Source organism: Hippopotamus amphibius, chromosome 6 (assembly GCF_030028045.1).
Source record: "Hippopotamus amphibius kiboko isolate mHipAmp2 chromosome 6, mHipAmp2.hap2, whole genome shotgun sequence".
Taxonomy (NCBI): Eukaryota; Metazoa; Chordata; class Mammalia; order Artiodactyla; family Hippopotamidae; genus Hippopotamus; species Hippopotamus amphibius.
Genome location: NC_080191.1, coordinates 2,365,040 through 2,392,158, shown reverse-complemented (window position 1 = coordinate 2,392,158; position 27,119 = coordinate 2,365,040). Strand labels below are relative to the sequence as shown.

Genomic DNA, 27,119 nt, shown 5'->3' with positions numbered 1-27,119 from the left:
CCTCCGCGCTCCGCCCCGCCCCGCGGCCCCGCCCACCCCGCGCCCAAGGCCCCGCCCCTACGTGACGGTAGGCTGCGCGCCGGCGCCGGGGGCGTGGTCTCGGCCGCGTCGCCGCGCGGGCTGCGGCAACCGTCGGCCGTTGGCGCGGCTTGGGCGGTTGTCTTGGAGAAGCAACATGGCGGCGACGGCGGCCGCGGTGGTGGCCGAGGAGGACACGGAGCTGCGGGACTTGCTGGTGCAGACGCTGGAGAACAGCGGGGTCCTGAACCGCATCAAGGTGGGGCGGGAGGCCGGGGGCTGGCGGAGGGGAGGCCGGCCGCGCCCGCGGGCCTCACAAAGGGGCGCGGGGCGCGTCGGGCGGGCCGCCGGGGCTGGGCTCCGAGCCCCGGGCCACCTCGGGGGTGGTCCGCGCCGGGGTAGACGGTCCCTCCCGGGGAGGCTCTGGGCGGCGCGGCGGCGAGCGGGAGAGGGGGCCCGGCCAGGCTGAGTCGGAGGAGGCCGACCCTGGCGTCCGGCGGTCCGGTGTGCACCCACCCCTGGTCCCCACTCCGCGCCCGGTGGTCGAGCCCCCCACTGCTGCCCCCTCCACGTCCAGTGGCCCAGCCGCCCGCTCCCCCTCCCTGGTCCCCACTCCGCGTCCGGTGGTCCAGCCCCCCGCTGCTGTCCTGGTCCCTACTCCGCATCCAGTGGCCCGGCTGCCCGCTACCCCTCCCTGGTCCCCACTCCACATCCGGTGCTCCAGTCTCCCGCTAACCCCCCCCCCCGCCCCCCCGTAGCCGTTCCAGCTCCGGTGATGGAGTTGCCCCCCGCTTGCTGGGTCTCACCCGCCTCTGGCCTCAGCTGCTGGGTTGCAGGTGCCTGGCAGGTGGTTTCTGGGAGTGTACTTTGCAGACATTGACACGACTGATAGCGTAAGTAAGGACTGGAAATCAGGGCCTAAACCAGAGCTGTGGGTGCCAAGGGGACACAGGGTGGACATGGGACACACAGCTTGTGTCCCTTTCCTCAGAACGTCTCAGGATGCCTTCTGATCTCTCTTTGCACCTGTCTCCTGAGCGTGATCACCTGGCTGGTTTTCCTTTTGACTTTTGAAATTTCAGCATATGTGCTTTTTGTCATAAAAATTGTCTTGAAATAATTTTTGTTCCTTTACGCCCCCCCCCACCAAAGGCTGAACTCCGAGCAGCTGTGTTTTTAGCGCTAGAGGAACAAGAAAAAGTAGAGGTATGAATCTACACGTTTTAATGACCGTGTTCATTTGTTTAATTTCTAATTAGTTAAAAACCATTCCAAAATACTGTTCATAGCAGTGTAGAGCCAGGGGTAATTTTGAACTAAGGATTACGCTTCTTTACTGTTGGGAGAGAGTCAAGATTACTCTCTTTTTTTTTAATATATATATATTTATTTCTTTATTTTATTGGCTGTGTTGGGTCTTTGTTGCTGTGTGTGGGCTTTCTTTTAGTTGTGGTGAGCAGGGGCTACTCTTCGTTGTGGTGTGCGGGCTCCTCACTGCAGTGGCTTCTCTTGTTGTGGAGTATAGGCTCTAGGTGCATGGGCTTCATTAGTTGCAGCACATGGGCCCAATAGTTGTGGCTCACGGGCCCTAAAGCGCAGGCTCAATAGTTGTGGCGCACGGGCTTTGTTGCTCTGCGGCACGTGGGATCTTCCTGGAGCAGGGATCGAACCTGTTTCCCCTGCATTGGCAGGCGGATTCGTAACCACTGTGCCACCTAGGAAGCCCCAGGATTACTCTCTTTTCATGTATAGAGTTTTGAAGTAAGCTAAAGAAAGTTAAGGTACCACAGCAACTCCGAAGCTAGTACTAAATCTCACAGATCCCTTTCCTTAGTGGAAATGGAAAACACTTGAAGAAGTGGTTTCATAGTCAAGGAGTTTATTGCAGGACCCCTCAGACCCTTTCATATGCTCATATGCATTGTGAATCCCCACCAGATGGGGGGATACAGCAGGCAGCTTTTCTCCAAGTTCTTTGCTCACCCAGTTATTTATTTTAAAATCCTGTAGTCTTTCTTATGTCAAAGGTCCTATCACTTGTTTCTATATAAGTTTAGTTTTTTTCTCTCTACGGCGAGTCCTGCCACCATCCTGAGTAAATATCCTGTAACAATGGTTACTCCATAATCTAGGCCTTCAGCTTCCTCTGTGACAAATCGGTCTCTTCTCCTCCTCACTTATACCTAGGTACCTGCTCTTCTTTAACTTCATGAAGGTCTTCAATTCTTGATTCTTCTGTGTCTTTCCAGGCATCAGTCTTCTCTTAGCTGCCTCTTTTTCCTCACTGGTCTGGACCCCACGGTCCATATCTCAGAAACCCTCACTACCCTCCAGCCATACTTGGTTTGGGAAGAGTCTTAACAGTCATTTAGTTGAGCAGATTAACTCCCTTCCCTGTTTGTGTGTGTCTGCGCTAGTACAGTCACCCTGCCCCGGACGGCTGCTGTTCCTGGCTGGCAGCTCCAGCCTCTGTGAGGTCCTGAGCCGGCCCTGATCCTCGTCTCTACTCAGCAGCTCCCACTTAACCTTCACCTTAGCCTGCTACTTCACCTGTTTCCTTCACTCTTGACAGATGGTCTTGTCTCTCCCGTCACGAGATAATAGAAGCACCAGGTCCTTTTTGTGTTCTCCCCTGTAGTGTCACTCATCTCAGAAAAAGCTCCCCTGCATCTGTGTTCATCTGTTTCTCTTTCCTTTCTGCTTTAGTAGAGGTGACTCTATCTTGTCCAAGAATAATTAATCACTTTCTCTGGGTTTTGGCTTCTAGATTCTACTGTCAGTGCCTCTTCTATACGCTGTTATCTTTGGCCTCTCCCTTTTTGCTGGCTCTTCTCTTGATGGTGGAAGCATATTTACATCTCTCTCAAGGAGAAAGCTGATTCCCTGGACTCATGTTCTGCTTTTAATACCTCTGCAGTTTTTTTCATCACTTTGGAAAAACTGTGTCTATCTTATACCTTTCCTTAGACCCCAGGCACCCTCTAATTCATTAACACCTTAAATCCATCACTACTACACCTAAGTAATTTCTTTTGCTGCTGTCAAGAAGAATCTCCTAATTGACTATATCTCAGTCCTTACCTGTCTCCGTCCTTACCTTAGCAAAAATCGTTCCTGTAGTAATCAGTAGTTATAGAAGGGGTTTAACCATAATTTTATGAGTGACAGTATTTTACTTAATATCTTTGCTAAAAAATTAAACATTAGTCTACATTTTGTAGTGGTCTGGGGATAAACATATAACACAATTTTCATTTTTTTAACAGAACAAAACTCCTTTAGTCAATGAGAGCCTGAAAAAGTTTTTAAATACGAAAGATGGTAAGATGTTTGTTGTTTATTTTGTCTGTCTCTGAATTTTCAAATCTTGACTCCATTTGGGACAAATGTGGAGTTTCAGATTATTTTTTGAAGTCTCTGATTCTTATAGGTTCTCATTTTAAATTGTATATTATTGTAGAACTGTTGAGTTGCTGTTAAATATCAGTGGTCATGGGAAAGTGTTGATTAAAGCCAATTTTATTAGAACAAGTGATTTTACTGTGGAAAGCAGAACACTACTGCATTTGTGAAATCACATTGTCTTGCTGATAGTTGCAGGCTGATGACCCTTGTGAGGAAGTGGGGGCACTGAGATGCTCGCGCTTAATTGTTTATTCACGAGCAGACATTTGTCATTTGAAACATTGAGAACCTTCCTTTCTCCCTTTACTGTAGTTATCCTACTTCCAGTGGCAGTGAGGGGGCCTCGGGCTCTTAAAGATCCTCTCCCACCTTCTCTTTTGCTCTTTGCAGGCCGGCTGGTGGCTAGTCTCGTTGCCGAGTTTCTTCAGTTTTTTAATCTTGACTTTACCTTGGCTGTTTTTCAACCTGAAACTAGCACAGTAAGAATGATATTTTTTACATCTATCTCTGAAATTGCCTGTAATACAGATGGGCTCATTACAAGCTGAAAGTTAACAAAATTTGGCCACTTACAGTGTCTCGTATAGATTACATTTTATAGTCGATTATCTGGTTTTCTTAAAAGCCATCTGAGCTGTCAAGTAGCTGGCACCCGTGTCCCTGCTTCACATAACTTGACAGAAGTGTTATTGTAGAGTTAATTCGTTCTGCTCTTAACCTAACCTTTTAAACGGAGACTTTGAATGTAGAGACTTGGTAAAAGAAACATATAATTCTTAAAAATGGACATTTCATTCATGAGAAACATGGCCTCTTTGAGTTTAAAGATGTCTTTAAGTTCTGAAAATATTTTTCTTTAATCTCTGAAAATATCTTTTCTGTATTTTAGTGCATTTATACGTCTTTATATCTAATTTCTTTCCCAGTTGCAAGGTCTCGAAGGTCGAGAGAACTTAGCCCGAGATTTAGGAATTATTGAAGCAGAAGGTACTGTGGGTGGACCCTTATTGTTAGAAGTGATCAGACGCTGCCAACAGAAAGAAAAAGGGCCGACCAGTGGGGAAGTAAGTATAGTCCTGTCCTCTGTTACCTGTTTCCATTTTCCAGTCATTGCCAGTCTGGTGTGGCCATGCAGTTTAGTGCATACGTAGTGAGCTGAGTTAGAGTAAGAAGAGGTTATTCCTTCAAAACGAAACGAAACATACTCAGAGGTTGTACTAATGCACATTTTGGTGAAAATTGGAGACGTGGTAGCTCTGAGGCTGCTGCTGCACTTGCTCTGGGGAGCGACCCTGGTGGGGGGCTCTGTGGAGCCAGTCCCATGAAGTCCCCGACGAAGCCCCCTCAGCCTTGCGCGCGCGGCTCCCCTCCTGGCTCCTCCTGTAGGTGGGGACGGTGGGCCTCCGGCGTTGGTGGGGCTCACTGCATGAGTTAATGCCTGTGAGAACACTCAGCTGCTGGTTGTTACTTTTATTACTGTTTTTAAACAGAAGGGCTGAATTGTAGGTTAGTTAACAATTTTTTGAACTTCAAGGCTTTTTTAAACTAGGTTTAAAACTTTAAGCTGTTGACTTTGCAGCTTCTAAACGTTTTCATACTTCGTTTTTTGTGATTAGCCGTTGTCTTTCTTGTTCTTATCCTTTCTTAGAAATTGTGCTAATGAGATTAATGGTCCGACTTCCTTTACAAATCTTAGTTTTACATAAAGATGCTGTCTCATGGATGTGACAGCATCGTAACCATTGCAGATGCCTGGTTACATGTGTGCTTTTCATCAGCAGTTGGTTGGTAGGAATGTGGATGGTGTTGGACTTTGGACTTTTGATGCTGGAGAAGAAAACCAGCTGTGCATTAGCCCTTTGAACTCAGTGAAGCTTTCCCAAAAGTGCATTTTAAACCCCCTTAAAAACCAGGTTGCTGTGCCCACATCTTTTCAGTCCTTTTGTCTATTTTCTCCCTCTTTAAACACTGCAGTGACTGTGTGACGGCAGCTGGAGCATCTCCAGGTTTCTCAGTTTGAGATCCTGCGTGGTGTGGCACCAGCCTGCTTTCTGGCCTCTTGCCTGTCCATGAAACGTGGAACCTATACGTACGCCAGATGGTGCTTACCTTGAAAGTGGCTTTTGCTCTCCTGCCTCCTCCTTTTTCTCACCTGTTGTCCACCTGATGGCACATCCTCTCCCCTCCCCAGTCAGGCAGTGTTGCCATCCACGTTCTCTGACTCTGACTTTGGACGTTTTCTCTAGTTCTTCCTCACACCCTCCCGGCAGCCCCTGTAATTTAGTGCCACATCCTGCGTAGTTGCAGTAGTTACCTGTTTTTATGAGAGTTGCTAGTTCTTTTTTTTTCTTTTTTTTGAGACAAAATGAAGTAAGAAGCAAGTCAAGGGAACAAAGGAAGATAGAAAGAGTAGATCTTTGAGACTCACAGGACAGTATTAGTGTGGAGAGTTGGGAAAGCAAAGTGAGAAGGTTAACATTGGAAAGGAAGCTTGGGGGCATATTTAAATACGGCCTGTGTGTAGCCTGTTCAAGGTGTTTGAGTGAAATACTCAGCAGGTAATTAGAATCGTAAGTCTGTTTGCGTTGTGTTTTTGGTAAAATTCAGAGAAAATCTAATTAAGGATATTTATATTACTAGGAAGAAATAAAAATGCCGACATTGTGTAGTGGTTTTTAAACGCTGAAATTCTCTTGAGGTATAAATAGTATGTTCATGCTTTATTTTTAAGTGTGTTTTAATTTTAAACCGTGAAACATTTTAGGGTGCACTAGATCTCTCTGATGTACATTCTCCACCAAAGTCACCAGAAGGAAAAACAAGTGCACACACTCCTCCCAGTAAGGTGAGTGGACTAAGGCTTTCTGTCTCTAGTTTTGTCACAAGTTTTGTTTTTGTTGAAAGTGCTTTTTTTTGTCTTTGATGAAGTATATATTTTTAATATTTATTTATTTAGAGAATCTTCTAAAACTTAAGCTCCTTTGGGACCATTATGCAAGACAATAGGTTTTTTAAAATGCTATGTAAATATGTTCTTAAGTTTTTTTTTTTATCAGCAGTTTATATGTTGAGCCACGTGAGATTTGGATCTAAGTACAGTACTATACTTTCCATTTTTAAAATACTGAATTTACTTTTAAAATTTAAAAAAAAATTTTTTAAAAATTAATTCATTTGCTTCGTTGATAGTGTTTTGAATACTGTATCGTAGATAGAAATATGCTGTTAAATAACAGAATTGTAGGATATTTGGAGTCATTTGGTACTTTGAACATTTTGTCCTTCAATTAACAAGGAAGTTTACTTTACTTTTCACTTATAAATTCCTATAATTTGAGACTATCAGGTTCCAGAATATAGAATTGTTGTGTTGAATATTGTAGATGGTGCCCAGATTTGGAATCGTAAATCATGATGATTTTTTATATTAACGAGATATTTTTAGGATTTCTAAGAAAATCTGGGTACTCTTTGTGGTTATATTTGTGTGTGTGTGTACGAGTTGTTAAAGTTAAGGCCTTCTGATTTCAGGGATTTGGATTAATGGGGAGAACTGTTGAGTGGAACACTTGAATTTAAACTCAAGGCTTTCTGTAATCATAGGAGTGGATAGAAAGGCGGTGGTTAGGAAGGGCGTCCTCCTGGGCCGGGCTGAGCACAGTGTGGTGGATGGAACCAGCCCATCTTCCCCAAGGGTGGGCTTGGGTCTGATTGTGTTGTGTGACTTCCTCTGACTTCCGTTTGGAGAGAGACGTGGAGTACATCCCAAAAGTGGCTCCTGGTGCTGCGTTCTTCATAAACACAAGCTGTGTCTTTAAATTAGGTGCAGTTCTGGGGGGTAGCAGTTATACTGCTAGATTTCTTTCTTTTCCAGATGCCTGGGTGTAGACACCAGTGAATGGTTCCTGTTGTTGTTTGTTGCTGGTTCTTTGATTTTGTTGCTTCTTTTTATTTTTTAAATTTGGAAATCAGAGGAACTTTGTGCCTTATTTCTAACTAGGGAGTGAGCCGTCACGCAGCTGGTAGCTCTTCTTTTCCCCGAGATCTAGTCAGCCTTTCCTAATAGGGTGGGTCGATCTTTGAAGGGTTTTCCCATGATGCTCATCAGAGGCCGGAACTGCTGTACAGAGAAGATGAGGTTGTGAGTGAATCTAAAATTCACTTCAAATTAAGTGCCAGATGTAAGAGCCTTCGTAGAAAGAATGCTTTGTTTTCTGTGAAAATATCTGGCTTTAGAGAGATTAAAATTAATGCATATTCCAAAATACTTATTAGTACCTATAGCATTGAGTTATTTGGAAGTTCTCTTTTTAGCATACTGTTTTCCACATATTGTGTGTCTTCAAGATAAAATGTGAATGTCTGTTTTACATATCCCTGTTCTCTCTGCATAAAAATGTTTTAAGTTCCATATGAGAATTATCAAGAGAATCTTAAGTTTTAAGTCAGGAAATGTTGCTCTAAATACAGAGAAGTGATGGTACTTTTTAAGGTGTCTCCAGGTGGTCCCTACTCCCACCAGCTTCTGATGGTTTTCAGCTTTGCCTGGGCTCTCAGTCAGCAGCCCAGGCCTGTGGGAGCAGTGGGCACTTCTGGACACCATAGCCCATCTTCGTGGGCTGGGTGGGGTGTTTAAGACGAGGCATTCTTTTGGCAGTTAAAACGCAGTTCCTGTGTAGTCCTGCAGGGTCTGGATTTGGGATTCCAGAACTTTCCCCACCCTTTTCTTGCCCACTTTCTTCTCCCTCTGAGGTCTGGCTGCTTTGGGGCTCTAAGAAGGGCCTACACGTTGGGGCGCCTCACGGGTCTGCAGAGCACTAGGGATTCCGGGAAGTTGTGGTCAAGCACAGAGCCCAGCCCGACCCTAGAAGCTCGCGTTGTGTCCTCCTGGGGGAAGGGAAGGCAAGGCCAGGGCAGTTCCTAAAGGAAGCTGCTGAGGAGCGCAAGGCTGGAAAGGAGAGTCTCCACACGGGGAGCTGAGCAGGGCAGGCTGCGGCCTCTGCGTCTCACCCTGGACGGCTGGACGTGAATTTGGGAAGAGGGTTAAGAGAGGGCTAAACAAGTGGATTTCGAAGAGGAACGTATTAATTAGATTTTCCATTTTTAAGAAACTTTCTAATAGGAATCTTTATTAGTTTGGTATGAATGAGTTTATTTGTAAAGGTTTATATTTTGTGGTAAAATGTCATTTTATTCTCATGCTCAGATACCAAGGTATAAAGGACAAGGTAAGAAGAAGACAAGCGGGCGGAAGTCTGGTGCCAAGGTAACACGCGGGAGGGCCGAGGAGGACGGCCCGGGCCGGGCCTCCTGGGCGCCGGGCTCCCGTGGGCCTAGGGTTAAGTTTTCTTTTGAAATGTCACTTTCTTTTATCTGTGAACAGAATGTGCCAAAGTCATGGTGACGTAAAAGAAAAAGTAGTTGGCCTTTCCGTTTTATCCAGGTGAAAATCACACTGCTGTGTTTCAAAGCTGCTCTCAGTTTTGCTTTGAGAATCCTTGTTGTGTTGGCAACAAAAATAGCTGAAAATACGTAGTTTCCTCTTCAGTGGATGGTCACCCGTGTATTCTTCACGTGATGATGTTTATCTGAGGTAAACAGGGGAGCAGCCTGATTTCTGGTTACGTTCCCGTCAACACGTGAAGGGCCAACCCTGGTTTCCTTCGAGACGCGCGCTGCCGTTTGTGCCGAGCCGCGCCCTGGCTCGCGGGCCCGCGGGGGCTGCGCTCCGTGTCGCTGCCTGGGCTGCTGTCTTTCCTCCCCAAGAGGTCTCAGGATTCCACTAAGCCAGTAGATGAGCTGCTTCTAAAATTTAAGTATTATCAGTATAGTTCTTATACTTATTTAGAATAAGATCACGTTATTTAACGTTCAGTTCTGTGGCAATCACGAGTCCTTGTGGAGCCTTGGTTTATGTATAGATTTTGTTTCACTAAGTTGAGGACTTCCAAAATGAAAGGGTTTTGAAAAATTGTATTCGCCACATTAGGTGGCTTTAATGCGAGTGGTTTCAGTGGTAAGTTCCTTTTATTATATTTGTTCACACTATTCTTTATGTGCTACTACATGAGAAGGTGTTTGAAAATGTATTCGAGTATGTTTGAACATTTACATAGTGAAAGTCTTTGTGGTAAGTGCTGGGGGCAAGACGGGTCTAACCTGAGTCCTCACTTAGGCTCCACTAAGGTTTTTGCCATTCAGTTGAAAAACTGAATAAGGTATTAGATGGTTTTTGTTTTTAACATTAAGCTGTTTTAATCATCACATTAAATGTAGCATGAAAGGTTATCCTCTCGTTTCATAATTGATTTTCAGGTGTTTTAAAACTAATTTGTATTGAGGTATTTTTTTGCTTCAAGTTCTTAATAAATGACGTTTCTTAATTTGTTCCTTGTTTTCAAAATTCTGGGATAGCCCAGCTTTCTGCTGATTTAGGGCGGTGATGGGGGTCACATGGTGTGCATGTTTGGGTGGGTGTGTTTCTGCATCTTTTGCGATCACCTTAGGGTTTTTGAACTAGAGAAATGATCCCTGAGGTATAGTCTCACGTTAGGGTTTTTTAGATGAACAAAGCATTCGTATTCTGCACACCCCCCCCCCCCCACCCTCCCAAGTGAATGAGTGCATGTGGGTGGACAAGACGTGCAGCACTTGGCCCGTAGCCCATGCGTGTGCCTGGCCGGCTGCCTCCGCTCCCAGGTTGCTTGTCTGCTGAACCCTGTGAGCTCCCGGGCGGCACAGGGTGTAAGAGCAGAGCAGCTGGACAGGGGGCCATCCTTAGGCCGATTTCACAGCCAGAGATTGGTTCTCATGTGCATCTATAGGTAGTACAGATTGTTTACACAGCGTAGAGATAGTGTTTCTTTAGAAAACCTGAGTTTTTAGAAAGAGGGGCTTATGTGTTTGTTTTGTGATTTTCAAATTCCAGTGTTTACTTTCTAGGTAAGTACATTAAATCTTTAAATATATGTGTGTGTCACAAATTCCAGTGTTTACTTTTCTAGGTAAGTACATTAAATCTTTAAATATATGTGTGTGTTACAAAGGTAGTAAAATTACTTTTCTGAATAATTCATTAGCGAGTCATGGGTCACAAACTGCCTTTGGCGGCATGGGGGAGGGGCGCTGTGGGCTGAGGCATGGATGGGGAAGAGAATTAAAGTTGCACAAATATTTGTGAATACTTTTGCAAAGCTGGGGTGCTTCTTTGGCTTTGATGTTTCTCTTTTATGCACAGTGCACATTAAGCTCTTAGTTTAGAAAAACAAAGTTATTTTTTCGAGGTTTTTAAGACATTCTGCTAATAATTCAGTTTTTTGCTACTGGAAAATTAGTTATTTCTCTGTGAAACTTCTCTGTGTTGCTAATTTTCTGTTAATCTAGAAATGATTGAACTCTTGAATGTGTAAGTATACTAGTAGAAACACACAACCTTTCTTGCAGCTTTGCTGCAATTCACCATAAAGCTTGTTAGTCCTGAGACCCATCCAGTGGGATGAAGTGCCTGCTGTAGCGCCGCGCAGTAGGCCTCTCGCTGATATGAAAAGACTAAAGTTTATGTTTTAGGTATTTGTTGTAACTGCCTCTTAGCTCCTAGGGCTGCTGTAACAAAGCCCCACAGACTGGGTGGCTCAGAACAGCAGAAGCTTATTTTCTCGGGGTCTGGAGGCTGGACGTCTGAGATCAAGGCGTCTGCAGCACAGGCTCTTCTGAGGCTGGGAGGGAGGACCTGTTCTGGCCTCTCTCCCAGCTCCTGTGGCCCCGGCAGTCCTTGGTGCTCCATCCCTCCAGTCTCCGTGCTCTCCCTGTGTGTGTCTGGCCTCTCTTGTCAGGACACCAGGCTGTTGAGTAGGGGCTTAGCCGCCTCCACTGTGACCAGACCTCCTCTTAACTAGTTACATCTATAGTGACACACTTTGTAAATGAGGGCACATTCTGAAGTAGTGGGTGTCAGGACTTCAACTTACCTTTTCGGGGGACACAATTTAAGCCATAATAACCTCCAAGGCCTCTGAGGTTGTCCAGGGAATGAGCCCTAAGGCATTAAAGTCATAGGATTTGTTGTTAATTTTTTTGGGTTGCATTTCTTTATTTATTTATTCTTTATTTATTTATTCTAGCCGTTTAGGTTCATCCTGAGTCTTCATTTATCCACATCTTGGTGGTAGAGACTCAAGTAACTGAAGCTTATGCATACAAGATTTGTCTTAAGCTGCGGTGCAGGTTTTTTGAACAGATCCCAGGGTATGGACATCGTAAGCTGGTTTGCTGTTGTCCAAAAAATTTGGACCTCCTGCATGAAAATTGCTTTTAAAGTTTTGCAGTACTTTTGTTTTAATCTACAGGATGTTTTGATAAATGTTTCTCCTCTTAGTGTGAATTTTTTTTTTAATAATAAAAAATATTTGGAATTGAGTTCACTGAATTCATTGGTAACCCAGTTAGGTGATGGGTGTTTTGGTAAAAAATGAGCCATAGTTATAAAGTAATGACACGCTCCTTTGTGATTTAGAAATTGATTTTGAGGAGACTTCCAAAGCAGATTGAATGTTTTGAAAGCTTAGTTTTGCTCCGTAGGTAAATAGAATTGTAATTTTAGAACCAATGATTATCTTTGGAAATAGGTCTGGTGTTGAGCATCTTGACGTGCTACTCCTGAAACTAGTTTCTCTGAGACTAGGCTTTCGTCTCACGGGAAGAATGTTGCTAAAACCTGTCAGAAGTGACCACGGGTGTGCGTCAGTCATGAAGTTCCGGTAGTTCATCAGCGGACTGAAATTGTGTTGGTCCTGGGAATTCTCGGGGAAGAGGGACTGTATTGGAACAGCTAGCGTGGCTCGTCCCGTGCTTTGCATTTGCAGTTGCCCGTCCCGCGTCAGGCACCTTCTGAATTTTCTCAAGGGTGTTTTGAAGGAGAGTGTCTTTCACTATCTCAGTAACTGTAATCATAAATACGTTTAAGTAGCACGAGAATTCAGGGTATTTATTTCCAAATGCGTGTTCCTTTGAAAGACGTAAATCATTTCTAAAAACATCTATAAATTAGAAATCATAACGGGCACGAATATAATTGAGAAGCCCGTGAGCAGGTGGCTTCTCTGTGGTAGATAATGGCAGGGAGACTTCAGGAACGTTGGGAGGAAACGTGAAAGGGTCTCTGCTTCTTTGGAAATATCCTGTGTTGTCTGAAAGGGTGCTAACTTGGTATCATTTCTTCAGACATCTCTTTTTGCAGCCATCATTTATCTGTGTTAACGACATACAGACTGTATAGCTCTGTACAAGGCCCTGACAATTGTATTGCATATATCTTACCTGCTGTCAGCGAGTCCTGGCCTCTGACTAGTGTGAAGCCATAACGCTGTGTCTCGCTGCACAGTACCCTCTGTCTATACGCAGGTTCAAGGTGCAGGCATCCTAGTGTCTCACTGAGGAGTTCCTAACCCACGTTATTGCCACCCTGCTTCGTAGTCACTAGCGTTTCCCCAGCCACCCCTCCCCGTTTCCTTAACTCCCAGTAATAATGTCACTTGGAAAAGACCACTCTGGTTCAAGTCTTGAGGAAATTCATGCCTGAGAACATTAAATTCCTTAAAATTATGTAGTTAGTAGTAGAGGATGAGCTGCGTCCCACATTCCATGTTTCAGGAGAGCCCTCGTCTCGCACACCGTGGCGTCTTACTCGGCCTTGCTCTCTGTAGTGTGAAGGCTGAATCTTGGGAAACTGTCCTTTTTAACCCATAGAAATTACAATTTCATATGATTCAACCTAATAGCAGAGCCTAAGCCTTTAGAGCTAACCTCTGATATCAGACCCCTTTACTCCCCCTGGGGCCCTTGGCAAGTGACTGTAATGTCTCTACATCTCCTTTTCCACTTATGCAGAAAAAACAGAACCTACCCACATACCATAGGGTTATTTTGAGAATTAAAATGAGGTAACACGGGAAGCATTTGAAGGCTTTCCATAAATGTTAGCTACTTTTATTATTGCTCTCATGATTTTTTGGTTTTGTTCTTTTTATTGTTGATAACATAGACATGTCTAAAGGCAAAAAAAAACCTGACCAAGGCCAGAGTAAAGTTAGGTTGTGAATGTTAGGACTAACTGAAAAGAAGAAAATACAATGTGTAATATAATTTGTGCTAACATGATCAGATCAGTAGGACAGGAGTAAAAATGCTTGGGAATTTTGTGCATTGGTTTAAGATATATGTCTATATCAATACATGCATCCATGGACGTTTAAGGGAGGTGTGGATTAGGAAGTTACCCTGGAAATCTCAATTAAGACCAGTGGTTTAACCAGCAAAACTTTACTTTAGAAACATGCATGGTAAAGGTGGCATCTTTCGCCTTGATGTACATTGTGTTTGGTACTGCATGGAAAACTGCTGGTTTTACCGATGACCACTTTGTTTTAATACTTGATTCATTTATGTGAGGAACCAATGATGATGAACTAGTTTTCCTTAGCTCCTTTATTAGTAATGCTCTTTATTTGCGAGTTGAAAACATTAAGATAATAAATGAAGCAGTGATATATATGTAAGAGGAAATGGGGAAGTTTGTTTATAAATGGGCTAAGTAAGATATTTCCATGTAGGGAGGGAGGAAAGGAATGGTATGAACATGTTTGATGTTTATCCCCTTCAAAAGTTAGTTATGCTCTGAAGCCTGGGGGTGAGCTGGTAGGTCCGGGGGTCCCTGTGCACCTCATGCAGTTGCAAGACCCCACACGTGTATTGTGTATGCACACAGATTTGTGTATGTTCATGTGACTTTTTTGTTATTTAAAATATCTTATTAAAGATTTCTCCAAGGAGACCTTTTCTCTTTCCCTCTCTCTTTCTGGAAGGCCAGCAGTGATGCTAGTGAGAGTGATACCAGGATCTCGTCGTCAGAACCAAGGAGCAAAAGTAGTCTTCCCTTACTGGCCCAGGAGACAAAACTTGGATCCTTGTTAAGCAGCAGAAGTCTAGACGTCAAAGACAAAGCTGGCCCTTGTCCAGATGAAGACGACATGGAAGGAGATTCTTTCTTTGATGATCCCATTCCTAAACCAGAAAGAACTTATGGTTGGTAAGTAACCTGTGCTTTTGTGTTATCAGACAAGAGGCTTAAAAATAGAATTTCTAAATGTTTTATGTTTAAGAAATAATGAGCTATCAATGGTTCTGTAATTACCGAATTCAGGAGTTTGATTTTGTGTCATTAAAACCGTGGCAGGTTTTGAAAGATCTAGATGTTACTGATTTCAGCGGGTAGGTGTGTGGTGAGTGCCTGCCGTGTGCCAGGTACTGCTTCAGGTGCAGGTGCAGCAGTGATGAGACGAGCAAAACCTCTGCCTCCGGGAGCTCACACTCTGGCCGCAGCAGCAGTCAGTGCAGGTCACCAGGTGCTGTGGCGGGTGGACGTGGTGTGTGAGGGAGCGCTGAGTGGTGGAGGGCGGGAGTGTGCGTGTGGAGGTCGGGCAGTTCTCAGCAGGTGCTGGAAAAGGCCTCACCTCAAGGGTGAGCTTACGGAGGGGAGAGAGTAGGCCAGGCCTCCAGCTGGGCCTCTGGAGCTCTGCGGAGAGGAAGCCGCACAGGCAGAGGTGGGCGGCAGGTCAGAGGACCTGTGCAAAGGAGCTGCAGGAGGTGGGTTCGGGCCAGGGGTGGGAGCAGCCCCACAGGGCTTGGCTTCCCTCTGAGGGGCGCAGGAGCCCCGGGGGTCTGAGCCGCAGAGTGATGGAATCCAACTTGCACTACGACAGGATCACCTGGTTGCTGGGTCTCCCGGCGGGAAGCTGTCAGGATTGTCTGGGTGAGAGATGGTGGTGGGAGTGGTGAGAAATAGGTGATTTGGGATGTATTTTGAGTTTGAATCCAAAGGGATTTGCTGGTAAGTGTGAGAGAGAAAAACTAATATCGAGGGTAGATCCAGGGTTTCCGGCTGAATAACTAGAAGGTTGGAAATGGCATTTATTGAGATGAAGAGTGGAAAGAGCAAGGCTGGGTTGCACAGGTGGGCCGTGTACAGTCTAGAACTCACTGTGGACCTGTTAGTTTGAGAAGATTGTCAATGGAAAGGTGAAGTGTTTTCAGATGTGGGTGCGGGGATTAAGGGAGAGGTCTGGGCTAGAGGTGACAATTAGGGAGTCATCAGTCTTAGCTAAAGTCACAGCTGGGAGACTGGAAGAGGCCACCGAGGAAGGGGCACTGCTGTGGGAAGGGGACCAGAGAACTGGAGAGAGCGGCATCCTTGGAGAAGGAGGCCAGAGCCAGCAGCCGAGTAAAGCTGTGCTGAAATCCACCCTCCTTTAGCAGCGCGGAGGCCAGCGGTGCCCTTCCCGGATCCAGCCTGGTGCGCCGGGGCAGTGCAGAAGGGTCAGCGTGGGTTCAGGAGAGCACGGGGGAGAGGGTCGCAGACCACGGGCACTTCCTGATGTTCTGCTGTCAGGGTGGAGTGGTGACTCAGGGTGGATATGGGGCTGAGAAAACGTTACAGTGCGGAAAACAGCGGCACTCTGTGTGTTGGTGAGAATTACCTGGTTTTAAAGAGGAAAGATGAGTGAAGTAAGAGAGGGAGAGGGAGGTCTGGCGTGCCGGGCGCGGGTCCCAGTGCTGGAGGGAGCGAGAGGGCGCCCTGCACGTCCACGGCAGCCTGGTGGTTGGGCTGGCGAGCGGAGGGCAGCTGGCGGGGTGGCGTGTGGCCCGGCCGCAGCGCCTCGTCTCGGGGGCGTGCTGTGCACGCCAGCTCCCGCGCCGTCCCTGCCTGCGCCTCTGGGCCACGGAGGGCGCTTCCGATAAAAGCACAGGCAGTGAAGCTGATGAAGAGGAGCCGTTTACTTTGAGAGACGTCGTGCAAAATCTAGAGACAGGTGATGACTTCCTGCGTGGATTTGCAGGGACCCTTGGTCTGCTTTGCCTTACCAGGTATACTTTATGGTTTTAACCTGTGAAATGTGTGTTCTTTATTTCCCAGTTACTGTGTTGCCTGTGAGATGTGTTCAAGTTGTTTATGTCTAGTGGCGGGCTGTGAGCACCCTGTTTCACCGCACGCTTGTTTCTTGTTAGGAGAAGTGAGCCTGGCAAGCAGGCAGGAAGCCTCGCCGCGCTCTCGGATGCACCCCCCTTCAAAAGTGGACTCAGCTCCCTCACTGGAGCCCCCTCACTGAAGGATTCTGAAAGTGAGTGTCTGAACGCCGCTCGCTTTGCTGACTGAAAGTGTGGACTTTGAGTGCTGATGATATTTTTCCTCTAAGTAGTGTATGATCATTGTTTATTTTTTCAGAAAAATGTAAAATCATAAAGATAGCCCATAATGTTACTACTCAGTGATATTTTCTGTTAATATTTTGTTATTTTTAAAATTTCTTTTGAATATGGTCATATTCTCAATCTTGTTTTCTATTCTGCTTTTCCTATGCCCTGAAAATATTTTTTGGAAATTGACTTTTTAGCTGTCTTATGTAATGAATAGACATATTATAATTTTTAAGCCATCTCTATTGTTGGACATTTAAGTCAACTTAATGTAGGATTTAAGTACAGTTTTTAAAATTTTTGCCTCATAGATTCTGTAGACACCACAGTAATCATCGTAAGAATGTTAAAGTACTGTTCTGCCTCCAGAGATTTGGGTCAGATATATCTTTTTATATGTAGCAGAGAGAGGGCTTGTTAGCTAGACGTGAAATGGCCCTGCCACTGCACACACGTGGTGACAAGGCCAAGGATTTAAGAAGCATAGCCTTAACCATGTAACCATGCAGATGAACTTTGTGTACTATATCATAGTAAGTATAGGATTTAATTGGCAGAGTGTTTAGAGCATAAATGTGCCTCTTTGAGTAGATCTTCGCCAGGAAATTGCCATGGGATTTTGCATAATCTTGTAGTACTTACTAAGCTTTTTGTGTTATGTGACACCACTGTAGTGGGATTTCCCAGGGCTGCTCTTAGCCTCTAGGAAACTAGCCATGGGTCTGTTAATTTCGCCCTCGTCAGTTTCTCTCTTTTTCTCCTTTCCCGTGGTGTTGTCACCTTCAGTGAAGGAACTCGAAATGTCATGATCGTGTCACTCTTAACACTGACTAGGGAATAATGATTTAGAGAGGGCACTGAGAACTGGGGACTAAAGAAGCAAAAACCAATGAGGAGGTCAGTTTGGTAAATGAAATAGCAATTCAACTGAAGCAAAATTTAGAAGTTCAAAGGAAAAATAGAACCGATGAGAATAATTAACTGTAGTCCATGAATTCGTACACAGTAGGGCTTTTTATAAAGGGTTGATATCTGATATGTGGGTGAAAAATGGTTTTGATGGTCAAGTTCCAGTGAGAGGCAGTGCGGCTACAAGGGGACGTGCAGCGGTGTGGTTGGTAGGGGTGACAGGCCGTGGAAGCACGTTCTGTGCTGCAGGGCTTGCTGCAGACTGCAGTGTGCCTACTGCAGCTAATCCCAGCTTGTCATCTCTTCTTAGTTTTCAGTTATTATATATCCACTGGAAAAAAACGTTGATGTGGTTTAGAGACTGTTATATTCTAGAAGTCAATTTAATGCGAATAATTTTTTCTTTTCACAGGTAAAAGGGGAAACACAATTTTGAAAGATCTTAAATTGGTCAGTGATAAAATTGGATCACTTGGATTAGGTAACTAGATTTCCAATTTCACTATTGATTGCTTTAAGGTGATTATTTTTTTAGAATAAAATCTTAAATGAGTTGTCAGTCAATCTACTGTGAGCACCTCACGAACAGGTGGCTGGACGGTTTTTACATACCCAGGGTTCCCTGTCTGCCAGGGGTGGAGGCAGCAGTTACCATACCAGATTCTGTCCTCGTGCAGTTTAAACCTAGGAGGAAGATGGGTGTTAAATAGGTGCCTAACAGGTCCTTCGCGTGTTAAGAGAGCCAGGCCCCAGTGTTATGGAAATGGGTAGGAAGTGACCGCTCTGCCCAGACCTGCCAGGGAAGGCAGAGGGAGGAGCCTGTGACGGGGACCCGGAGCCCCGCTGTGCAGAGGCAGGGGCACTGCTCCGGGTGCTGGCAGCACGGGGTCCGGGCCCCAGGGAGGCCCTCTGACGGGGGACACGGACTGGCAGCAGGGACTCGGGTGTGCTGTCCTGTTCCGTGATCCGGGCAGCAGCGCGAGCAGCGCTGCTGCCGCAGCCGGGGAGCCTCCGTGCGCTCGCTTCCGGGCCCTGGGCCGTGTGCGGGCACCCGCCGCCCTCGGAACTTTTACAAGGAAAAGTAAGTCCTGCCGTCCAGAGACACACTTCTCCACTAAGGCTTTAGAGCACAGTTTAGCTCAGGAGACAAAATACCAGTCAAAGGCACTTGTTTCAGACAGGTACTTCGCATGTTTAAAGCACGAGTCAGCAAACACTTTCTGTAAAGGGACAAAGTGGGTATTCTCGGCTTAGTGGGCCATGTGTAGTCTCCGTCGAGGATTCTTTGTGTTTTTACAATCATTGAAAAATGTAAAAGTCATTCTTAATGCACAGGCTGAACAAAAAAGTTGTGGGCGGATGTGGCCTGCAGGGCAGGCGCGTGTGTAACCAGGAAGTCGGAGGCTGGTGTTAGGTTCCAGTGCCTTACTCAGTGGCTGTCTTGTCCTTGAACTGGCCGCAGAAGCTGGATGAAGGTGGGGGAGTGGTTCGTTTCCCCCATCCAAACTGCAGTCCAGCGGTCCCCACTGTCTTAGCTAAATTGTCACCCTGTCTGCCGTGGAGTTCACCTGGGGCTGCTGTGGCTGGTCGCGGCGGAGGCCTCTCCATTAGCCATCACCGCTGCTGTGGTCTCTTGGCCCGTGCAGACCAGCCTTTGATCGAGGTGGCTGTCCCCTCTCTCCCGGGTGCCGTCCGGCAGCTCTGCGTCCTCCCGAGCACTGTCACCCCTCAGCCTCCGAGGCCGTCGTCGTCCCAACTGTGAGCCCCCGGGCTGTTCCCTTGAGAGCAGAGCCGTCTGGATACTCGGGGCCCCGCTCTGCTCCTTGTCAGGGGCTCCTTCCTGGGTCGCAGAGGTGGGGTGTGGCAGGAGTGTGGCTCTTGTTTTCTTCGTTCTCTAATTTTCTCTCCTCCCCGCCTGTACAGTCCCCCTGTCTGTCTGAGCTGTAGGACCCTTGCCTCCCCCAGCCCTTGTCCTGTCCTCTCTGGCCAGGGCCTCACCCATGTTGCCTTTCCCCCTGCCTTCCTGAGCACGTCTGCCTGCAGTGCTTGCAGCAGCTGCTGGACACGGGAGATCAGGTAGCACTTCCCTGGCCCCTGTCACTCCCGCCCCCCTTCTCTTTGCATTTGGGCTCGAGTCCTGGTCGTGAGCTGCCAGGCCCTCAGTGGCCTCTGCAGCCCCTCTGCGCTCCACTCCGTGTCCACCTTCACCCTGCCCCCTGGGTCGTCATCCCATGGGGACACTTGCTTCCCCACTGGTTTTCAAACCACCGCACCCTCCCCCATCTCTGGGCACCTGTTTCCTCTCGGAACACACTTTCCCCAATCATTTGTGCATCTGGTACCTCCTTTAGCTTTCAGCTCAGCTGTCACCTCAGAGGGGTCCTCCTAGCCCCTCCAGCAGCATCTGCTTTGCTCAGCGGCGGCTCTTCCCGCTGGAAGGTTAGCCCCTTGAGGTCAGCGGTGCCATTTAATTCGCTGCTGTGCCTCAGGGCCTCGTGGTCATTCAGTGGCTGACAACACATTCGCGGTGGGGTTCTGTCAGAAGAGGGTCGCCCTGTCTGACTGCCCCCGATCCACGCCCCTGACGTCTGCTGCCGGAGAGCACCGGGGCGCCCCTGCACCCCTTGCTCCTGGTCTGCATCTTCCCCTGGGGGCGCAGGGCACTCCCGTGCGTCTTCCTCGTCTGTCGTTCCCTGTTGACAGTTGAAGACAGGCTTCTGAGTCTTTGCCTTGAGGCTCACAGCCCCGTTTTCTCAGCGGCTGCTCAGAGGATGAGGCGCCTTAGACGCTCGTGATGCTGCTTCAGCGACAGCGCCCCACCCCCCTCGCGGCGCCGGCTTCTGGGAAGAGCGTGGCGTGTGCCGAGTGAGGTCTCTGCTGAGCACCCGCACGTCTGGGCTCTGTGTTAACATCACAGGGGGTGGCTGGGCCGTGCCGCAGAGCTGAGGAAGCAGCCAAGGGAGGATCCCTGACTCCCCGGTCAGAGAGCTCTGGAGTGACTTGAGCCCAGGTCTGTCTGAGCGGAGACGCTCACGTCTGCTGTGCTCTGTTGCCTCTTCACACCTCATGGTCACTTATAAATTTTGTACTGTCCTGAGTTGGAAAGTATCAGTCAAAAAAGGTGACAGTAGGGGGTTGATGATAACTTGCTTTTGCTGTGTCCCAGCACCTCAAGTGTTCTTACCATCAAATGACATCATGAATGGCGAGCGCGCGCTGTGAGCGCGCCTTTGAGCACTTAGAATAAGCCTGGGTGTTAACCCTGTGATGTGATAGAGCGTTTTATTATTTCTTAGGTAGTTTATTTTTTCACTTGCTTTCATATTATATGTGGTAAAAATGTAATTTCTGATCTTTGAGACGTCTTTTTTGATGATGCCTTATTATTCAGTAGTGTAGTTTTTGAGGGAAATGTGTGTGTATAATTGTAGCTAAATTGTGAGGTGTGTTTATATAAATATATATATCTTTTCTTAAACTTACCAGGGACTGGAGAAGAAGATGACTATATTGATGATTTTAATAGGTAAGAAAAATGGTTGGATGAGAAATACGTACGTTGTAAACAATTTCTGAACAGGAGAGTATGGCAGAATTACATTGGTGCTTATTTTAGTGTCTTTAATTCTCTTGTTCATATTGATTGAAGGCGAATGAAAGATAGTTAATCCAGAATTATATGTGGGACTTCGAAGCATGTTTTTGATTTTGCGTTAGAATAAGAACATCTGTATTATGTTCAGGGAACTTGGTAAGAGTGAGAAAAGGAGATAACAAACGTTGAAGGACTGATCAGGAGCCAGTAGAAGCCGTTAGGCCACCAGTTGTCAGTGCTCTTGTTCTCCCCTTCCTGAGCCCTGTGGTGGGAATTGTCTATGTTCGGCTTAAAAATCGCCTTCTCAAATAGTTTTCCTGATTCAGATGACACTTCGTAATATGTTGTTTCAGATAACTTTTTTATATATGGAAAGAAAATATAATCTATGGCTTGGCTAATAATTAATTTGAAAGTAATATTCGTTATAGATAGGATTAGAGATTTTAAATCTGTCTGAGAATTTTATGTAACTGATAGTTTTTTCCCCCCAATTTAGAATTCATGCTTACTTTCTAACATATTGCACTTTTTTTTGAGAGATGAAATTTTGAAAACTTGGGTTTGCTTCTCATGCCATTGTGATGTAATCACCATTATGAAGCTTATTTTAAGGCTCAAGTGAGATGAGACATGAAATTAATGATATGTAATATTTTATTCTATTTTATTTTAAATAATTAGAATAATTACCTGAAAGATTGAAGAATGGTAGTTATTCTTTAAATGTTTATATTCAGAGTTCTTATTTTTCTTTTTTTTCCTGAAATTAGTACCAGCCATCGCTCAGAAAAAAGTGAGCTGAGTATTGGTGAAGAGATCGAGGAAGACCTCTCTGTGGAAATAGATGACGTCAATACCAGTGATAAAGTATGATGTTGTGCTTTTCCCATGGAGTGCTGTCTGGGCCTGTTGCCTTGAGTTACTGTAAAGCTTCAAAAATGTATACTGACTAGGAGAAAAGCACTGGAAAATTACGAAAAGTTTATGACAGAGTTTCCTGGTCCAAATTGAGCAAGGAGTGTCTGTATTGAATGTGTCAGCTGTTGCCTGCTGTGTCAGCAGTGCTGGTGAAGTGCCGGCCTGTTATTACTGGGGCTTCGGTTGCTGCGGGTGTAGCTGGGCCGCGGTGGGTCAGAACTGGAGTCAGAATCGAGCACCTCAGGGTGTAGACAGTATAGGCAAGAGGTCCTCTTCAGAGAAGTCAGTATGGAAGGTGGGTGTGTATATAGGAGCCCAGTGAACGCAGGAGCTGAAGCAGAGACTGGGGTGCGGAGTGTTCAGAGGTCTAAGCAGGCAGGGAGACAAGACCACAAAAACGGGGAGGCAGGGTGTAAAATTCAGAGTCCAGTTTGGAGATCCACATGTGACCTTTTTATTGGGTAGAGAGCAGGATACTTAGGTGTATACTGAATGTGAGACATAGGGTAGCATCTTGGGATAGGATATCACTGCCCACAGGAAACTGTGGGAGAGTCTGCCTTTCAGGTTGGGGGTGCTGCTGCCTGGAGGTGGGCCCTGCTTTCCGGAACTAGGAAGGACTCCTCACGTGCTTGTGACTGTCAGGGTCGTCATGTAGGGAGAAGGCCTTGGAGAGAGGCCACACTGCATGAGGCATCTGGACCCCCATTTGTATTCTTCTATGTGTGTGTTTCTCAGGCCAGCTGTACCCTTTGAGCCCCAGCTGCTTTATTTGTGACCTGGAGGGGTCAGTGCCTTCCTCACAGGGTTGCTCTGAAGGTTGAGTGATGGTATGTAAAGCGCCTTCTCTAACCCCGACACGTAGGTGCCCGTGACAATTTGTCTTTCTCTTCCTTCTCACTGTGTCACCCCAAAGAGGCCTGAAGATGTTGCTTTACAGTTACCAGAAGAGCTACGGAAGGGTTATTTTAGCAGACAGTTAATGTAGATTTCAGCTGTTAGCTCAGCTTTTGTTATTATCACCAGTTTCAAAATAGGAAGAAGAAAGTGAGGACAAGGACTTTTGGTTATGAAGCAGTTTGTAGAGTATCAGATAATTAAGTTATAGATTATTTAAGACTGCTTGCATTCTGACACTAGTGTTTCTCTTTCTTTGGAACAACAAAGCTTGATGACCTCACACAGGACCTGACTGTGTCCCAGCTCAGCGACGTTGCGGATTACCTGGAAGATGTCGCGTGAGCATGAGAGAAGGAAGTGTTCTAACCTGCGAAGGACAAAGGACTCTGATCAGATCCTTTTTTTTTTTCCCCAGACAATCACTCTTTGCTGGAATGTCTGCTCCCTATCGGTGCCTTGTGTTTCAAGAAGATGACAGATATTTTTAAAAATTAACTTTTCATTACACTAAACAAAGTACTTCCTATTTGAGCCCTTGTGTGGCAGATTTAATATTCTTAACTTGGTTTAGCTCCATGTTTCTCTCTGGAAGTTGGTCACGCTCAGATTGGCTACAAGGAGCAAGCCTATGAAATGCCAGTATTCAGCACGTAGCGAGGGCATCAGGAAAGCCGTAGGTTCACACGGCCATGCGTGCGTGCCTGTGGGCCAGCTGCCGGGGTCAGGCGTGTCGGCACAGGTGGTTCTCCTGCAGTCAGTGTTCGATAGTAGGTGGTTCTGCAGGTCGTTGGCAAATGGCCTGAGAAGTCTGCATCCTGAAGCCCATCACTGTAAGTTCCATTTGGTGGTTGACTTTATGTTGCAGTTCCTTCCATTTGGGAGGGTTGTTAGACCATTAAGGTTATAGTAAAATACTTGTGTGTGTGCTGCTTAGCTTTGCTTGTTTTAAAGATGGAAATTCAGGGGTGGCTGTGACTTGGCATTCACGGCATCGTCTCTGACGGCGTTTGCAGCCGCTGCCCTGAGTCCATGTAAGAAGCTTTATTCACAGGTTCTCCTTGTTAGAGTCTTAATTTATTATGTGTAAAGATGCCTTGAGACATTAAATACCAAAATGCATCTGAAACCATTAAGCAGTGTTTAATTTCAGGTCTGTGAGTTGGTTATAGTAAAACCCAGATTGGACTGTAACAGTGGTCATGGCCTAGGACCACATCTCGCCTGACGGGCGTTAGACCCTGTGCGTCGTTTCCCTGTAACCCTTTGAGGTCGAGCCAGTGAGAGTTTCAGGCGGTCTCGTCACTCTCTGTCCGTCGTGTTGCTGTCTGTGGGGGCGTGATGTTGATGATGAGGAAGTGATGCCTGTATGCTCACACTCACGTAAGTAAAGCTGGGAGTGTGTTAACTTTTGTACGTTTTAATTTTGGTCAAATTAAAGCTTTTTATTAAAAGTCACCTTTATTAATAAAAGGAGTAAATTAGACCTAATTCATGGATTTCAAGAAGTGAACAGATTTTGTGGTTTGTATAGTGCCAGTTTTTCATTTCATGCTGGTCTAAATATTATAAACACATGTTCTGGACTCTGAAATGTGAAGGGAAATGATAATGTGTGGATTAAGATTCTGTGACATTAGAACCTGAGCCGTGAACACCAAGGGGAAGCAGGACAGCGTGTGGCCAGGGCACCTGGGAGCCACTCTGCCGGCCCTGCCCTACCCTGCCCTCAGTCTGTGGGCCGTGACCTTGGTCTCCGTCAGGCTGTTCATGTCTCGTGGGAGGAAATAGCGCTGCATGAACATGGTGTCTGCTGCTAATAGTCCCCCAATGTGCTCATTATAAGGTGTATTTCCTTGGGTGTCATCTCTGTAAAAAGTCATTTTCTATAAAGATTATGGTTCTGTTCTGGCCCTCTGGAGTCTGTGTCAGGTGTGTGATTTATTTTTTATGTTGTTTGATAGGAGCTAGATTTCTGTGAAAAAGATTTGAAATCATTTCAGTGGAATGATTGTCAGGGTGCTGCTCTTTAATTTTGTGGAAAACTTTTGAATAGTATCAGTAGCATCTAAAATTCGTCATGTGCGTACCCGTAGATCTGATCTTTTGATGGTATCTGGGAGGATGGGGAGAAAAATGCCAAAATGAGGCTCCCTTTGTCATCAGCACTACATACATCTGATCAAATAGGTTTAATAGCATAAAATTCAGCTCTGAAAAAGCTGTGTCCACATGTGTTCCTTGATTAGGTAGAAGGTTTTGATTTTGATTAGTGTTTTCTTTTTGTTGAGGAACACATACTGAAATATCAACCCAGGAAATAACATTTTTACTGTAAACCCTGTATTTTACAGTGGACTTTTTCAAATGTTTTTTTGTTTGTCACACGTCAATAAAAGTCTCATTTTACTGATGACAACGGAAGTGAGTGGAATTCCTCACCTTTATGTTTTGTAGTAACGGTAACCAGGCGCAGCTGTGCTGCCGTGGTTGTGTCCCAATCTCACCGCCTGCCCCGACCCCCTTCGCCCCTTCCTGCTCCCTGCCCCCGCGCCGCACAGCACCTCCCGCACGAGCCCGTCTGCACTGCCGCTGCCAGGTGGGTCCTGTGTGTGTCCTGCCTCTTCCTGTCTGCGTCGTCCTTCCCGCAGAGTCCTGTCGCACTGGCCCCTGTCCACCTCGTTCTCAGGGAAGCTCCAGCCTGGAGGGGATGCCCGTTCTCCCTGCCCCTCATCCCCGTCACGTTTGCCCTGTGTGTCTTACTCGTCTCTCATTGCCATCTGAAGTGCACTGGGCTCTCATCCTTGAGCGCCATCAGAGCAGGGACTTTTAGCCAGGGAGGGTCCTCGGTGCCTGGGGCAGTGGCAGCCCATAGCATGTGCTCAGTGGGCATCCAAGGTGACCACAATGGGCTCTTTGGGCGCTGGTGAGGGGGCTGGGAATTGCAGGTTTTGGGTGGGCAGCTTCTGCCCAAGGACAATGCTACACGGTTTTGGGGGGACAGCTATCCTTATCCTAAATGTGGAGAAGTCCCCAGCTTCAAGTCTGAGGAGTGGGCTCATGGTTGAGTGAAGGCTGTCTCCTGGACAGCGGGCTGGGTGCCCTGCACCCAGGCTGGTTGGAACATTGCTCCTGAAGGGAGTGGACAGGCGCTCTGTCCATGGCTCAGTGTGGACGTCGGCACGAGAGGGCAGCAGGGCTCGAGGTAGCTGGACTGACGGCCCCGCTGGCTGTGCAGGAGGGCAGGCAAGGAGGGCGGCGCTGGCCTGGAGGAGAGCGTGCCCTGTGAGGCAGGGCACCGCCTCCTGCCCTCGGCCTGGATCTGGTCTTTGCGCTCGCACGCTAACCCACCCCGTGTTCCTGACATGCTCTACGCTGCCGGCCCCCATTGCAGGAAGGGGCATAGGTGGGGAAACAGGTGCAGAGGAGAGGAGGGCAGCTGCTCTCCTTGGGTCATCCACACTGGACGGGCGAGGTGAACCAGCGGAATGGCTTATCTTGGGGGAAGCAGTTCAGAGAGCACAATAACTTGAGTGAAAACGTTATTGGACTACTCAAGATTTGAGCACATTTGCAACTAAAAAAGGCTGCTGTGAAACAGGTGCAATCAAGATGGTTTCTGATTTAAAAATTGTTGGAAACAAATTGTTGGGGTGAGTCGTTTGGTGGAAGGACTGAGTGATGGGGTAACTCAAAAAAAAGTGACCTCAAAGATAAAGAACTCTCTGCATGTGTAGCAAAAAAACCAGAGTGGAAACAGTGGTCAGGAGATGTGGACAGAGGATTGATGTCAAGGACCGCAGCACCTACGTGGCCATCCACAGGGCTGAAACTGAGGCAGAAAACATGGGCAGAAGCGTGCTCGGGTTCAGAGACACCTGAGTGTCTGGCTGAGTGAAAGGCAGGCCCCCAGCTGGGTGGATCCTGATTAGTGTGGAAAACGCTTCCAAGGGCATTTTAAGTTGCCTGGCTGGATGTAGAAGTAACAGAGCAATAACTGCAAAGTTAGAGGGGAAAATGAATTTTGAATATGAAATTTCTACCCTGATTGAAAAAAAAAGGAACATTCCTGCCTGTAGTAAATGGATCCCAAGCAAGGTAAGGAGGGCCTGGAACCTCGCCTGCG

At 46.6% G+C, this 27,119-nt stretch overlaps 1 protein-coding gene across 2 annotated transcripts; it reads left to right on the top strand.

Annotated features, from left to right (window-relative positions):
* The first annotated feature begins 126 nt into the window (after window positions 1–126).
* On the top strand, window positions 127–25,406 carry CEP43 (centrosomal protein 43). Of its 2 annotated transcripts, XM_057738872.1 has the most exons (13): window positions 127–277; window positions 1,171–1,224; window positions 3,285–3,339; window positions 3,814–3,902; window positions 4,350–4,487; window positions 6,188–6,268; window positions 8,630–8,689; window positions 14,283–14,506; window positions 16,483–16,595; window positions 17,993–18,061; window positions 21,067–21,106; window positions 21,949–22,045; window positions 23,264–25,406. In XM_057738872.1, exons 1-13 carry the CDS (start codon window positions 176–178, stop codon window positions 23,336–23,338), a joined length of 1,197 nt encoding a protein of 398 aa, XP_057594855.1. In that variant the 5' UTR covers window positions 127–175; the 3' UTR covers window positions 23,339–25,406. The 2 variants fall into 2 exon arrangements, with proteins under 2 accessions (XP_057594855.1, XP_057594856.1); XM_057738873.1 differs by lacking the exon at window positions 8,630–8,689.
* Window positions 25,407–27,119: the final 1,713 nt, after the last annotated feature.

Bases quoted from the DNA above. Each gene is read 5' to 3' on its own strand.
- CEP43 (XM_057738872.1), top strand. From the start codon at position 176: ATGGCGGCGACGGCGGCCGCGGTGGTGGCCGAGGAGGACACGGAGCTG. The intron at 1,225-3,284 runs GTATGAATCTAC...TTTTTTTAACAG, and splicing joins AGGAACAAGAAAAAGTAGAG to AACAAAACTCCTTTAGTCAA. The intron at 21,107-21,948 runs GTAAGAAAAATG...TCCTGAAATTAG, and splicing joins TATATTGATGATTTTAATAG to TACCAGCCATCGCTCAGAAA.